The following is a 16,262-nucleotide window of genomic DNA, read 5'->3' on the forward strand; positions in this document are numbered from 1 at the left end:
CCTATTATTAGACCGAAGTCTCATTCGACCAAAACAGTTTTCTTATTTCTCTTTCTATCAACCCTGATACACTTGTGAGAGTTTCCATTAAGGCAAATCAAAAGCTGAAATTTAATAGTGAGTTTAACACCTTAACCAGTTGTCAAATTTCTAACGAAGTAAGAACTGTAGTATTCTTTGCTACTAACTCTGACGAAGACCCTATTGCTGTCTTCTGGGGAAAGTATAACCCTCAACAACTTAACAATTTATAGTTCAAATTCATTCTTCAAGTCTAGTTGACTTAGACATTTTAAATGTCCCTTGTTTGGTTTTAGAACCACCAACTGATCAATGAATATTCCGCTAAACGATTAGTGGATTATAGCTTCAAGAGCAACCTTCTCAACTTCTTACAGTCCTTATAACATCGCGCATAAAATCTTGAAATATAACAATAGGTCAGCCACAATTGATCGATCGTATATTTCATAAAAAGAAAACATTGTTATTTTCTTCGTTAAAGACCAGTTTGTAAACTTAGAAATAATTGTTTGTTGGGCCCCTAACAAACCAGAACATATTGAATGCTTTCATTTCCAATTGAACAACAGAGACGAAATAGACCTTGATATCATCGAAGCTCCCTTTACTGTAGACCCTTAATCTATGTTACCACTTTCCCTTGAAACACAAGTTCTTACTGCCCTTGCATTCGACCCGCTATCGTATATTAGAATATTCCTCCTACAGAAAGCATTGAAATTCGGAAATAAAACTGTAACACTTGACAAGTGTTTTGTTTCTAATCAACAGAGAACAGTTGCATTCTTCGTAACATCAAAAAATAACGCAAAATTTGTCAAATTTTGGGTACCCTATAATCCCGCTCACGTTCACGAGCTAAAATATCAGATTACTTTCACGGATAATATTAACTTGAGTTTGTTAGACTCACCTTATACTGTCTTCGTTTATTAAATGGAAGACGGAGAAATCAAAAAGTCACCAGCAAAAGACGAAGTAATAAACGTAAGTTACAAAATGTTTCTTTTCATATTACTTTGCTTAATTCTGTTCCTACCTGTAGCAACTGATATTGAGTCTGAAATTGTTCAACTTATTGCAAATTTAGAAATACTCTTTGAATATACCGATTCTCACCCACACTTCATAAAATGTGTCGTAAATAGAAATAATTGTCTACCTGAAGAAATTCCGTACCTTAAATTACTAGAGCCTCCTGAAAAGCTATCAATTCGGTCAAAACGCAACGTCCATTTGCCACTATCAATGAATACAGACCAGTTCTTTAAAGAAAAACTTACTGATATTAAAGCGCTTTTTTCAAAAGTAGAACATTTTTTAACCTACATAGGAAACCACATTCGTTCTGTTCAGTTTCTTAAACTTATTGCTATAATACCTCTTGCACTTCTTTGTGTTATAACTGCTTGCTATGCAAAATATTTGATCTTTATTATATTTCTTGCATTATTAATCTTAACGTCTTTCACTGACGCCAGAGCAACTGAAAAGATGAGTATCTATCAAAACACAGCTCCTAACCTTCATGTTAACCACTTTGACTGCTCAAAAATGATCTCAAACCAGATGTATTCTCTCAACAAAGTAGCACCCTGCGAAATTCGCCCTGATAAAATTAGCACTAATCAAGCACGAGTCACTCTCTACCAAAGAAATTATAAAGTTATGCTAGAAGCAACTATGTGTAAAGCAACCCAACAGCAATTACGTTGGTTTTGCTATTCTTTTGAATCTAGCGGCATAGATGCCAGACATAATACTATTACTACTTCAGTTAAGCTTGATGCTCAGAAAAGCAAGCTTGCAAAGGAAAGAAAAAAGATAAAGCTTTCCCCTTCTTCTAATTCAGTAGAATTCGATTTTGACAAATCTTTGTTCTCAAACTTTAACTCAGGCGATGTTGGAACTGGAAACAATGAATGTAACTCCCGCGGTTGGATTACACATTACACTTATGAAACATATATGCAAAATGTTAGCCTGAATGTAAACCTTAGGGATGGCACAGTTAATAACAGGCAAAATACACCTCTACCTTGTCCTTTATCAGCAGGAGGCTGCGATTCTACATCTACTGATCCATTTGCATACACTTGGGATGAACCCAATAATTGTCTTTTCACTATGATTCGCACTTTTGACGCTCAAATGATTAAAGCTAATGACAAATACTACATAGTAAAGGATCCTAAACTTACTTCAGCTCAATCAGATTTCGACTTACAAAGCTTTATGTTCCAAGTTTATAATAAACCACAGTCTTTATGTAGTCATCCACGAATAGTATATCCTACGCCATATGAATCCCTATATATTAGTCTTCGTGACGGTTTCGATATGAACACTGGAGAACCCATTCACAAATTTAACTCTGATACCGGTGCTATCACGCTTAAAAATAAATGTTGTTCCAGTGACAACAAAACAGTTGATACAAAGCATTTTCAAATTTATGAAAATATTGATTTCGAAGCCCATCTTGGAAGAAAAATTGACTATTTGCACTTTAATAATCTTCGGCAACTTCAAACTTCTACTCTAGAGCTATTAAGAAATGACTGTGAATTAGAGCGCTCAACTATTCGCAACACTTTAATGATTTCTCATGAAAATCCGCGTTTAGCTGGATATACCTTAACAGGAAACAGATCTATGTTTATCAAAACAAACGGCAATGTCGCCTGGCTATATAGTTGTCCTGAATTTCATTCACCCTTACAGATTCTTAATAAGTGCTATAACCGAATACCAATTCTCTATGAAGATGAAATACATTTCGTTGATCCAATTTCTAGACAAGCCGAAGAGCAATTGTGCTCTGATAAGCATTCAAACTTATTTCAACTAGATGTTGACGATGACAATTCATGGGTTGAACTAACCCCACAAATAACAAAAGTAAGAGGACCTGCACTCTTTAAACCACACAGTCATTCAGCAAATTGCAAATATAATTACTGCAAGCATTCAGGCTTGTATCTACACATATAAAGAAATGATGGCGTTCTGGAATTCAATAAATTTCAACTCCAATATGAAAGGAGTTCTCAAACACTTTACTAAGTCATTGTTAGATAGCAGAGAATCATTTTCAATTATTTCAGGCACGAATGGTTATAACTCTAGAACTATTTATCTAGATTCATTCATTTCACCGGACTTCTTTAATAATCAATTTGTTGAAACCTTTGGTAAAATACAATATATAATTGAGCGATGCGGAATATTCTTTGCCGCTTTCTTATTTATTATGCTACTCATCGACATAGTCTTATGCCTAATTCGAGCAATGCAAATTAACAAAATTACAGAAGCATCTATTCATTTTGGTAAAGCACTCTTTGCTGCCACATTTGATTTAATGTCAGTTCCAATTCTGACTTCTATCTATCAAGCAACTAATTCAGCGAATGATAACACTGATGAAAATAGAGAACCAACAATGCAAGTTCCAAAATCTGATAATGCTATTACTAGAGAACGAGTTATTCTAATTCCACCTTATACAGAGAATACAGGCTTACAAGCTATAAGATTTGAGAATAAAAGTGTTTATCCAAACCTAAATGATGAGAATAATAGAGACGAAAACAGGAACGATCATAACGTTCCTTCGTCTCCAGTATAGGATTAATTCCTCTAGCACTCTAATATCATCAAACTATATGATGATCATACAATACAGACTGACTTCATATTTACTACTGATTTACTCTAAAAGAATACAAAAAAAGAAAACAAACCACAACTCATGTTACCCCATCTACAACTTTTCTCTCAGCTATCAAGATTTCAGCAGTACAAACTCAAGCAATTAGTGCAAATTCATCAACCACGGTTACATCATCCAAAAAGAGAACTAATACTGCAGATACAATTGCAAAGAAACAACCACTTAAACAATTCATTAGAGAGACATTCAGCCCAGCGACACGGCTAGAAGTAAATATACCCAAGACAAACAGTACGATACCCAACGTCTTAGCAAACACTACAACTACTCAATCGTCACGACCAAACTTTCTTAATCTTCATCATTACACCACTACCCCCTGCAAGACCGCCTACAAAAACAACACCAGGCTGAAATACAAGCTAAAACCCCCGGTTTTAGTGGACACCCGAACTACGATACGAATTTAATCTACCAGTTGCAACCCAACATCAATAGATTCAATCTCATTGGTTATTTGTCAAACAAAAATTCTTATCTACTAATTAATCACAACCTACAAGGACAAACAATACAAGTCCCGTTTGATAATATTACAGCAAACCTCACTCCTCAGCTTGATACCTTCACCTATCAGGTACAGCAAAACTTTCTGACAGTAAGACAACGCTCTCAACAGCTCGAACAACGGATTACTGAGCTCCAACTGGAGATCGCAAATCTGAAGCATCAATTCCACATCCTCCGCTCATCACGTTGAGCACTCACGGAATGGAATAGATAATTTTGTGGTTGTTGATGTTCAGTACTTCCTTCATTACTTCTTCTTCTTTCTCCCGCGGTGAGGAAAATTATTCGTTAGTTTAAACACCTAATTATTAGTCATTTTGATTACCTTACTCTCTTTGATTCCATTACTTACATCAATTAAAGTAATCCGCATTTCTTCTATCTTCATTGAAACTATCTTCAATGATTACACTCAGCGCAATTTATGGTGAACAAGGAGTTCATTCTTATCTTTAGATTGCAGATTTGATTTATTTATTTCTTGAAGACTTTGAACAAAAAGAAATTGTTATTTATTTTGAATTAATGACAAAAAGCAAGAATAATTATTTCATGAAGCTAATTCTTAATGATCAACCAAGTCTAAATATTAATTCCTTAAACCATAGCTACAAAGCTTACTTCAATTGATTTATTCTTCAACAACACTCAAATAAATATGAATTACGAAACGGAATTCTTTATTTGGGGAGTTATTTCAGCAACACTAGCCCTTATGGTGTTGTGCGCCCTCATATTAATCTCTTTATTCATTTATCTTGCTTGTCATTATAGACAATTAAATTAACCAGTATATTCTTCATCTTATTATTCAACTTCAGATGTATTAACAGTAGAACAGTACAACTTTTATAGAAAACTACAAAAGGTCTATTATAACGGCCACCCAAAAAGATTGGACATATTATTTTATACAGCATAGTATCTCAGGACATCGTCAACCCTTCTTCAAGAGAGAACTCAGAAACAAGAAGCTACGATGAACTTTAGAACTTTTACCAAGTAATCTATCTCATAAACTTTAAATGCTTAATTATTATAAAATTAAAAGTAATTTATTCGATTATGTAAAATTTGATGCTTTGATTTAATACCTATGGACCGGGATGGGATGTACTGAAGTGTGCTACACTCAGTAACACTATTTGATAATCTTAGTGCTATTTTGAGAATTTACGTTATAGTGCGTGAAGCACAAACTTGATTTGGACAAAGTCCATTTTAACGTGTGAACAAATTACTAAGTAGTTTTGAATAAACTACTGTTTTAAGATCGCTAATCCAAACTAAAACTACCGTGACGTGATATTATCACGCCACACAGATAACACCAAGTTAACCTTGGTAACTCTGTCGACACTGTTATCTTTATCCAATAGGATACTAGATAACCACGTGTCCGCAAGTATAAAAGGAGCTTGCACGCTCAACCACCAACACTTTTTGGTCCCTGATAACTTCTGATTTAAAATCATACTCCCTTATTGCTCCCTTGCTCAATCTTAACTTACTTGAGATATTTTTTTAACTTAGAATATTTCGTGACTTGTTCTTAACTAAGAACTTTCTAAGTCATAAAATATTAACTTAGCACAATTTTGGAAATCAGGTAAGTTTAACTAAACTTCTCTAAGTTATAATTTAACATCTCTTAAACTCTATCTAAGTTACAAGTCAACTTAGAATAATTCAACCTGTGCTATCTAGTGCTATCTCAGTCTTATTAACTTTAACTATTCTATCCCTTCATGCTCGGTTCATATTTGATGCTGTTTAACATAACTTATTAATTCATATTTGTATTTAACTTTCTTTAACACTTAACTATATACCAAGAGTAGAACTAGGGGTTGAACTCTCAAGTTATACATGTGGTCCCGCGATTAACCCCGTCGTTTAAGTATTTAATGTACGGACCAGCAGTATACAACCACAAGGAATTTGAATTTTTTATAAAATGATATTTGCTTCATTACATGATCTCGAAGAGTTTTGACGCGAGGTTCAGTAGTTCATTTGAAGCTACCAAGAGCGTGAGAACTCTATACAGTTATTATGTGACAATGATAATTTAGGGCTTCCTGAACGAGACGTACCAATACTCCCCTCTCAACCATCGCATATCCCATCTGAAGTCCATTTATGTCAAACTGGACTCAACTGCCATAAGATTGTACAGACCCTGTAAACCGGCGCCCAAGAAGAGCTCGTCTTTTGAAGTTCTCGAACCTGAGAACTTTGTGTTTAACCACGTCAGGGCGTTTGATCTCATGGGTGCTAAGGTAAGATGGAGTTGAATGTGATCAATTCAAAAAATCTCTAACCCACTTCCAGATGCTCGGATGGCTTTAAGAAAACAGAATTCTCTCAATTTTTTAATGCGCATTTCGCTGCAGCAATTATATAATTAATAGCCGCGTCAGCAATTCCAGGCAGCTATTATTGCGCTCCTAATTTTTTTTGTCTAACAGATTTTTGTTTCGTCTTACCCTGCGTCCCGCGTTTATGTTTTTTTAGGTCAATTGCGTGACCTACCACATTAAAAAAATGACTTCTGAACTCAATAGTGTGCATCTAAGTAGTGCCAAACATATATGCCCTAACTCTTGATTATTAGGGTCTTGAGTTTTTGATTTCGAATATTAATCTTGAAAAGTCCCATAGAGCTTGTGTCTCATAAAAATGGAAGTCGGAATCTAATCCAAAAAGTCTAGTGGTCTATTAAAGGACTGATGGTCATAGCCACAAGCATCTATCGCGGCTATTTTCCGGCAATATGCCAGTTATGCTTATTGATGTCGGTCAGTCATGCATTTTTGGTCTGAGCGCTTTGACTTTTAATTGCTCTCATGCGAAGTTTCCAGCAATTGTTATTCCTGCGGTTTTTATATAGAAGCTGAGCTGAGCTACATTGCAGTGCTCTTGGTTTTCTACGACTCGAAGAGGAGTATTGGTTTTCTTGAGGTTTTTTTTTACCAGGAGTACTATTCGTTCAGACGGCATTTTGACCTAAAAGCGAGAGTAGAATTGCCGTATGAAATATTTTTGTCTGAGCGAGAAGTTTTTTGATCATGCGCTTCGATCAGTGAATGACTTTTCGAATTTGAAAAGTGTTTTTTGACAGAATGTTGCATATAGATTTCAATTTTTAGCCGTTTTTCTTCCAATTGGCCCAATTTTTTCGCTTATAATTTAGTTTTTTTAGAAATTGTTTTTAATAGAAGCTGTATTAATATGTGAAACAACAAAACTTTGGAGTTCGTAATTGTCTCTGGTATAGCTTTGCTTCTTTCATTCTCCTGTAATACCGTGTAATTTCCAGTTGCTGAGCAAAGCAATGAAAATTAACCCAAAAGAGAAAAGCATTAAAAAACATAATAAACTGACTTGGTAGGAGATATACTATTGTTAGATACCTATTAAATGAGATTGGTTTATTATGAATTTGAGCAGACTATTTTTGTTGTCTTTACTTCTTATGTTAGCCGAAATAGCCCTAAAACTGTTTTTGAACTGTTGATTTTCTGATATTTTCTGATACATTTATTCAGGTTTAAATTTATTTTTTGATAGGCGTTTGCATTAGTTTTATTTGTTTCCTTTTTGTACCTATTTTGTATCAGATCTATGCCAGATCTTGTTTTCTTGGCTTCAAATACTAGATCAAAATGTTTGTCCTTCGCGCATCTTTTTTTTTGCTGAACTGGTTTTGACCAGGTTATTTTTTATTGGTCTTTTTTTAGTGCGATCGGTGACTTGGTTGAAGTTTGATCAAAATAACTATGAAAGCCATCTCAAACTTAGTTTTTTAAAGGTATAGTTACATGGCGTATAGTTAAAAAGGAACAAAAATGCATTTACTTTACGAGTTTTAACTGAAACTTGAAATTGGCAATCAGAATTTAATCTTCGCGCAGTTTCAGATGCAAATTATTGCGTCTTGCTTTTGATGAAATTTTTAATAGCCACCATCAGCCTCTCAAACGGCTATTATTTAGGAGCTCTCTTTTTTAATTCACTTTACCTTTTGATCACGTTTTTCGTTTTACACCAGTCACGATTTTCAAGTTTGACTTCTGATTTACTTCACTCACTGTTTCAACTGAAGGGATCTTAATTCTTTTACGCATTGAATTACGCAATGTGGTGAATGCTGTCAAAATCAGAAGATCGAAATCAAAAGAGGCGGGATAAAACGATAAAGCCCGGTCATTAAGTCATTGAGAATTAGGTTATCAAAGTTCATTAGAGTGTTTGCTAGCTGACATTGGTATTAAGCTTATTAGCTTTCAATTTAGAAGCTGAATTAAGTATAGTTTTAGAGTCTAACTGAAACTACACGCCAAATTAGAATACTTTTTGACGCAAAAAAAACAGAAAAAAAATCCTACGATTTGCCTACTTTTTCTGTTCCGATCCCGATGTGCATCAAGTGCGTCATCGGCGGCTATTTTTCGGCAATATACGGGATATATTTATATTTGCTTACGAACCTTTATTTCTCAAACTTTTCTGCCAGGCTTTTTCGAGGTTCAACGGTTTTTTGTATGTTTGAGAAAATATTGAATTTTCTCTTGTCTTTCAACAATTTTTCTATACAATGGAAACCAGTGTAACTGGCATCAGGAAATGCAAAAATGCTTTTAAAAATCTTGAATTTAAGTTCTGCATAATTCTGCCCTTTTATATTGTATCGATGCTGCATTTTCGCATACGGTATTATAAAAGTCAGAACAGTTCATCTGCTATTTTTGTCGTTTCAGGTGTCTCTGTTGCCTACTGGATTGTCAAGGAAGCGAAGGTGGAGTAGGAAGTTCCCGATAAAACTGAAACTTGTCTCTGATGGAGAGCAAGGGTTGACTACGTCTGGTAAGCTTTCGGGCTTCTTATGAGTTCTTGGTGGTAATACTTCTCTAAACTCGGGAAATGTCTCCTATCTCGCCCCCACCCGAATATGACGTTCTATGATTGATATTCTTTAACCCGAATAGTGACTTGAATTTTGGGACTAGTTCCACTTGATATCAGCCTATATAAACCATCAAAAAACTCACCCAGCTCTTGCCGCTCACACGGGCTGTTTGAAAGAAAATCTGATTGATATGGGGAAACTTTGATTTTCATGTTTTGATTTGGTCTTTGTGGTTGAAACAAATTTACTGACATTGAAAATTCCGTATTTGATGGCGCGGCGCGTTAACAAATTTCAACTTTGCATTTAAATAATATCAAAAAGCAACCAATGTGGTGGCTTTTTTCAAAGCTGAGGATAGTAGAAACAACAATAGCTGAGAAAGGGCAAGAATTAGTAATGTGCGTTCGCACGTAATGTTCCGATATTTCAGTTGATAATCTTTGTATATTAATAGCTGCGAAGCGATAGCGGCTATTATTGGGGACATCGTGGTTTTTTACAATCCAAAGGATTTGGATTGAGTTGGTGTGCTGTCGTTTTTTAAAGATCTTTTCACGCTTTTTCTGTTGACCCCTCACTATTGCCCCTACCCCCCACCGCGCTGTTGCCCCCAACCCTACTGTTGCCCACCACCTCCCCATCAGCCCCGCGGTGCCCTCCCTCCGTGGCTACTGACGAACAACCGATCGCTAGAACACGCAAATTTATAATAATTTTTAATTTTTCGTCTTTTTTTAATTTTTAATTTTTCGTCTAAAATTTGTCTTTTTTTGCGGTTTTTCAGCCCTAGGTGTCAAGGAACCTCCTCTAGGTTCTTATAAAGGTTACTGCTTAGTTTCTAGCGGTAATGGAATGGTTTCAACATTTTAACATTACGAATTTTATTATTTTGTGACGAAAAGACAATTTTCAATTTTTTTGACATTTATTTTTCATTATTCACGTTTTTCCAGACGCAGGGGCCAGAAAACGTCCTTAAGGGTTTGATAATAAGTTATGGAAAAATTTTAATTGGCGTGGAATACCTTTTATTTTTTAAATGACAATTTTTAGCAATTTTTTATGAACTTGCTTTTTTCAAAAATTTTGTCGTTTTTTATGTTTCTCCAGACTCAAGAGTCGAGGAACCTCTTAGGTTTGACAATAAGTTACTGTACTATTTCTAAATGTAATGGAATTTTTTTCAAAATTTAACACCACGAACATTAGTTTTAGAACACTTGTGTTTGATAATATTTTACTGGAGAATGTTTTTTGGCCATGGGTTAGTTTTCAACTTTTTTTATGAAAAATTTAAGCAGTTTTTATGCAACTTGGAATTTTTTCAGGTTTTTTTTTGAAATTTTGTCATTTTTTAGGTTTCTTGAGCCTCAAGAGCCACATAACCTCCTCTGGAGTTTTATTAGAGGTTATTGCATAGCTTCTAGATGTAATGGAATGTTCTTCAAGATTTTAATATCATCAGTTTTAAAAATTATTTGCAATTTTTTCAAGTTTTTTTTAAATCATTTTTCCGGCACCAGGGTCCTAGGGCTCCTCCGATAATAAACTGCTGGTTTGATAATAAACTGGTTTGATAATAAACTGCTGCATAGTTTCTAGAGTTAATGAAATGTTTAATAATATTTTAATGACTTCAGCTTAGACAATTTTTGATAAAAATTAATTTTTTTTTTCAAATTTTCAGATAATTGTTATGATGTTCCAAGTTTGAATTTTTATGAGCCAGTGAAACTACTGGAAGCTTGAAATAGGGATGCTGGATGTTCTCATGAGACAGAAATTGTATTGAAGATTTTAATCTCTTGAATATCAGCAAGATTATGTTAAAATTTGCGATGGTTTTCAAAATTTCTGAATATTTTTCCTTTTCTGAGTTTAACGATAATTACTGGCCAATGAAGGTTTTCAAGTCTTGCAGATGGGTTACTTGACATACTCCAAAGGCCAAAATTAGATTTAAACATTTTCATTGCAAAATCTGGAAGCTTTTCTTCTGATTTTGCAATAGTTTGCAAATTTTTAAAATACCAATTTTTCATTTGATTTGTTTACTAACAAGGCTAGAAAATTAAAAGTAGTAGAGTCGATTCAAGCTAAAGCTAGCTGCTCTAAACCGTTGCTACCTACTAACGAAGCCAACCGCTCGCCGGTCGTTTGAGAGCTATTCGCCCGACGTTAGTCGGTTATGTTTATGACCTGAACACTTTTTTTTGTCAAAAAACATAAAAGAATATTGATTTTGCCCTCTTTCAAAAATTATAACTGTTGTGTTATCACTTAATATCGTGAATGGAATGACGGGCCTCATTGGTTTAAATTGAGGCGTAAAAGATCCCAATTAATGGTCCGAGTTAATAGCTTATTAGTTTTCATGACTTTGACACTACTTTTTCTCATAAATTATGAGTTAGTTTTGAGTTTTTTGTGTACATCTGTAATTTTTGTTGTCTTGTCGTTTATTCTCATTAATAAAAGGCCTCATAGGTTGCTAATAGGTGTTGTTTTAGTCGACTAAATTGTCGCTGTTCAAAGCTGATGTGTTCTATGACTTTGACATCAATTGTGTTCCAAAAAGTATTAGAGAATTTTTTAGTTTTGCGAGTTTTTGTTGTGAATTTTATTGTCTTATACCTTTTTCTCATTTTTAACTGTTTTTATTGGTTTCTTAAAAAGTTTTTATTCATGTTTAAAATCTTCTCAATTTGTAGATATTGCTTTCTTTGACTTATACGCTGCCCGTTTTTTAAGAACTATTAGTGAAATTTTTAATTTTGCCAGTATTTATTGAACATATTGCTGTCTTATCACCCAACCTCATTAATCACAGGTTTCTTTTTTTGATAATGAATAACAAAGGAATTTAATAAGTGGCATGAGTTCATAGAAGTCGTTTTTTGATTTTGACCATGTCTTTAAAAAATAGATCTGATTTTTAAGTCTTGCTTGATTTTTTTTGTTCCTAAGGTAAAATTGCCTAATCTCAATGGTGTCAAACTAATTGTTCTCATTGGACATCTAACGCGGTTTATGTTTTTGTCAGCTGAAAGCCAAATCAGTTCTTTGTAATTCTGGACTTGTCCGGCTCGGTTTTTTAATTCCTCATCTCCATCGATGAATCTTCTGACTGACTTTTTCAATTTCAGTGACTTCTACTGCTTTCAAGTTAAAAATTGTGTTCGTGACGTCATTTCTGTTTTTAGATCAATTGCGTGACTTACCTCACTAAAAAAATGACTTCTGAACTCACTTATGGAACTTGAAATTTTATGAACATTTACTAATTAAAGGTCAATAGTGTGCATCTAAGTAGTGCCAAACTTATGTGCCCTATTTCCTGAGTAATAGATTCTTGAGTTTTAATATCGAATATTAATTTTGAAAAAGCTCCCTTAGGGTTTTTTCCTTGTAGAGCAAATGTGTTTCGTAAAATTGACGGTCCGAATCTAACCCAAAAAGTCTAGTCGTCTATGAAAAAGCGCGTGGGCGATCTGTCAATCTTATTTCTTTAGTTGTTTCAATTCATGGTAGGCCACAAGCGTTTATCACGGTATTTCTGCTTTTAGGTCAATTGCGTGACTTACATCACTCAAAAAATGGCCTCTGAACTCACTTATGGGACTTCAAATTTTATGAACATTTACTAGTTAGGATCAATAGTGTGCATCTGAATAGAGCCAAGGGTATATGCCCTACTTTTTGAGTATTTCAATGAGAATTTTGAAAAATCTCTATATGATCAGGAGTTTTTGAGACGCAGAGACAGGACGGCAAAACCCAAAGGATTACTATTATTCTTTAATTACTTTTAATTACTAAGTAAACACAAAAGAATTCAGCAAAACAAAAAAACAAATGTTTTTTTTTGAAAACGAGTAGTGTCAACGTGGTTTAAAACATTCGATTTGAATTCGAATTTTTGAATAGTAATTAATGAAACGAAATGATTGCATTGCATGCATGACTACAAAAGGAGCAAAACTTTACAAATTGTTAGTTTTTCTAACAGGTAATGTCAAAGTCGTTTTTCAGGTTAGATACGAATTGAAGATTTTGAGTCAACCTGGCCTTACTATAGAGCCCTTGATGCCAGTCAGTAATGAGCTAACGAAAAAAGACAAGAAAATGAACTAATAATTGAGGAAGACTCTAAAAACCAGGAAAGATATTTGAAAACAAATAATATCTGTCATATAAACCATTTGCTGCCCTTTGAAGAATTCATTAATGTAATTATGCAACATCAGAATACATGGATCATCTCTTTAAACGGTGCAATTTAAATCGCCGCTACTGAAAAAATTCTTCCCAAAAACCGAAATTATGTTCAAATATAGTTTTCTAATTTCACTTAATAAGCAATTTGAAAAAAAAAGTTCACGCCCTTAAACTACTCGCATTTTGCTACTTTTAATATATCACCTTGATTAAAACCACCAGTTTATTTTGACTTCTCAGTGACAACAAAAAGTCGCAAAAAATTCTGGAGTTTTTAAAGAGACAGCTTCAAAACAATTAAAATTCTTTGAGTTTTTAACTACGAAGTGACTGTCTCTAAAAACCAATAGCACCAATCAGCTATCAATACTGCGGACATTAAAAATACCTTTTAAATAGAATGTACATAAAATATTGATACAATGTACACAAAAGAAAAAGTCACAAATGTGAAAATTTTTCAAAACTTTGAGTCTTTTTTCGAAAAACGAAGAATTCGGGATTTTGTGCCCTCTCCCCGTACGTTATGCTTACCCCAGTTACAGAGCACGTGTCATTACATATTAAATCATTATGTAAAATTATGGCACCTGCGTCTGGGGGTGCAAATAATATGCATCCAATAAGCTGGGGCACAAACATAAAAGATCCAAAATATGTTAAAATCTCTTGAACTACCGATTCAGTTTTCTTATCTGTAACTCTGCCCAAAAGAAATAAGTGGGCTAAAATTGGCTCAATAAAAAAGTAGGTCTCGTACGAGGCTCCTAATTCCATTTCATTTGGGTTTGGAACAAAAAATCACCTTGGACGTCATATGTTTTGAATATCTATTTCGTTTTGAAAAATATATGAACTTTATTTGGATCTTTTCTGTTTTTGCCCCCGTCCTATATAATTAGTCTGTTTGCACCCCGAAGTACGTACTTTTTTGTCCTTAGGGGTCGTCCAATAACGTTCCGGCACTGGTCCAAGATTGGATGGATTTTTGTTACCGGTTGTCAAAAAAAATTGGTGTCATAAAGCCAATAATATAAGCGCAAAAATATTAAAAACAGGCATTATTATTTGTCTACTTACATTATAAGCACATTTGAATTACTGTAATGTCAAAAGCTCGCTGTATAATTAAATTGTAAATGCGGTTTGTGCATAATTGTTTATGTAATTATATGGAATGCAAACATATAACGGCGAACGCAAAGGAAGCCAAAGTAAAAGTAAGCCGACAGAAAAGCAAGCCGAAAGATATGTAATAGTTATGTAATATATCAGAAATAATACATTGTTAGCCGTTACAATCAAAAATTCACATAGTATTATATCGCATAATGTATTCCAATGCACCAAAGATACAAAATTGCGTCAATTTTAGACATCTAGTGGGTACGGGCCTCAGCGGACCGCTGTCCATGGCCATGCCTCTCATCCGCTGTGGGATGTAATCCAGAAATTGCCGGCTGGTTATCGCGGCGAAGTGCGCCCACCGGCCCGCCAAGGGCAACTTAAAATACCGGTATCCCAAAATTTTTCGGCTTACTTGACCTCATTTTCAAAATTCGGCTTGCTTGCCTATCGGCTTGCTTGACCGCCACCACATATAACATGTGTAAGTGGGGGGTGCAAATGGACGGGGGGGCAAAAACAGAAAAGATCCCTATGTTTTGATATTGTAGCAGTATGATTCGTACTGATACTCATTAACAGGCTACATTGTGCTTTGCTGGCTTGCTACTTCATTAAATGAAAATGGAATCAGCATTAAAAAACTCTCTTCAGGGAAAAAATAAGGTATCATTGGGATTTGATTTAGCAATTGATAGCCCTGCTGTTTTTGTGAAATATTCTTTGTGAACAAGAGTTTTTCTGCATGTGTTGGCAAACTGATTTCGTGCTTTTGATTTGATAATTTATATAAGCATAGAAAAGGAAAAATCTTATGGAACACTTGAGTAATTAATAATTTTGAGTAAAAATTTGTCTTTCGTTTAAAACATTATAACTTCCTGGCAATCCAAATGAATAGTGAAGAAAAATTTTCCGAAACCTTTTTGTTTAGAGGGTATTCTGGAGCCAGACCTAGCCCGTGCTTGTGGTGCCAGGAATGTGTATTTGTTTGGACGAACCGCAAGGGAGAAAGAGGACTGGTTCCACAGGTTGTCTGTTGCAACTGGAAGTATTGACAAATTCCAGAGAGGGTTTCGCAGGGTCTACTCAACGGTAAGCTACATCTAGTTTAACGTCACAACCATATTGGCCAATAATTTATATTAACAGTTAATTTTTGTATTGGTTTTGCGGAGTTTCGTTCAATTTCAAAACAGTTTTTTTTTACTTGAAATAGATAAATAGTGCTGCAGAAATTAATCAAACGACTGGAAGGGACTGCCCCTATAATGTTAGTGCAAACAACATTCAAAACGAAAAAAAACAGCGGGAAGAATTCCGGAAACGACTCGAATTAAAAATTGGCGATTGTGTCTTGACCTAATGAACCTCCTACGTAGCTATACATAACATTTTAAAACAATAACAGGAAAATTAACATGGGAGAAGCAGCTGACAAAATCTGATGAAGCATCTGATATAATTTCTTTAAATTGGGTCTCCACAAAAAATGGCAACAGCCCTATTGACAGACACTAACAATTTATCAAAATTGGTTCATTAAAAGAAAACATGGGAAAGGGAAAGGAGGTGACGAAGTACACCAAAACATAGCCGGCAGATTGCCGGAAAATAGCCGCGATAGACGCTTGTGGCCTTCCATGAATTGAAACAACTAAAGAAATAAGATAGACTAGCAGTCCTTTAATAGACCACTTAACTTTTTAGGTTAGATTCGGACTGTCAATTTTG

The 16,262-nt window shown here is 34.6% G+C and overlaps 2 protein-coding genes across 2 annotated transcripts in view; one reads left to right on the forward strand and one right to left on the reverse strand.

Moving 5' to 3' along the window:
- Positions 1 to 12,057, reverse strand: part of LOC142337872 (leucine zipper transcription factor-like protein 1) — a 458,027-nt gene extending 445,970 nt beyond the window's left edge. The window contains exon 1 of the mRNA XM_075387473.1: positions 12,047 to 12,057. The gene's annotated coding sequence lies outside the window, so the exon portion shown is untranslated. The remainder of the gene's footprint in view (positions 1 to 12,046) is intronic.
- LOC142337868 (testis-expressed protein 2-like) overlaps positions 1 to 16,262 on the forward strand; it is a 70,864-nt gene that overhangs the window by 16,217 nt on the left and 38,385 nt on the right. The window contains exons 5-7 of the mRNA XM_075387470.1: positions 6,346 to 6,552; positions 9,034 to 9,139; positions 15,463 to 15,623. Coding sequence (XP_075243585.1) covers positions 6,346 to 6,552; positions 9,034 to 9,139; positions 15,463 to 15,623 — 474 coding nt within the window. The remainder of the gene's footprint in view (positions 1 to 6,345; positions 6,553 to 9,033; positions 9,140 to 15,462; positions 15,624 to 16,262) is intronic.

This window comes from Convolutriloba macropyga, chromosome 4, assembly GCF_964194025.1.
Source record: "Convolutriloba macropyga chromosome 4, txConMacr16.3, whole genome shotgun sequence".
In the NCBI taxonomy this organism is placed as follows: domain Eukaryota; kingdom Metazoa; phylum Xenacoelomorpha; order Acoela; family Convolutidae; genus Convolutriloba; species Convolutriloba macropyga.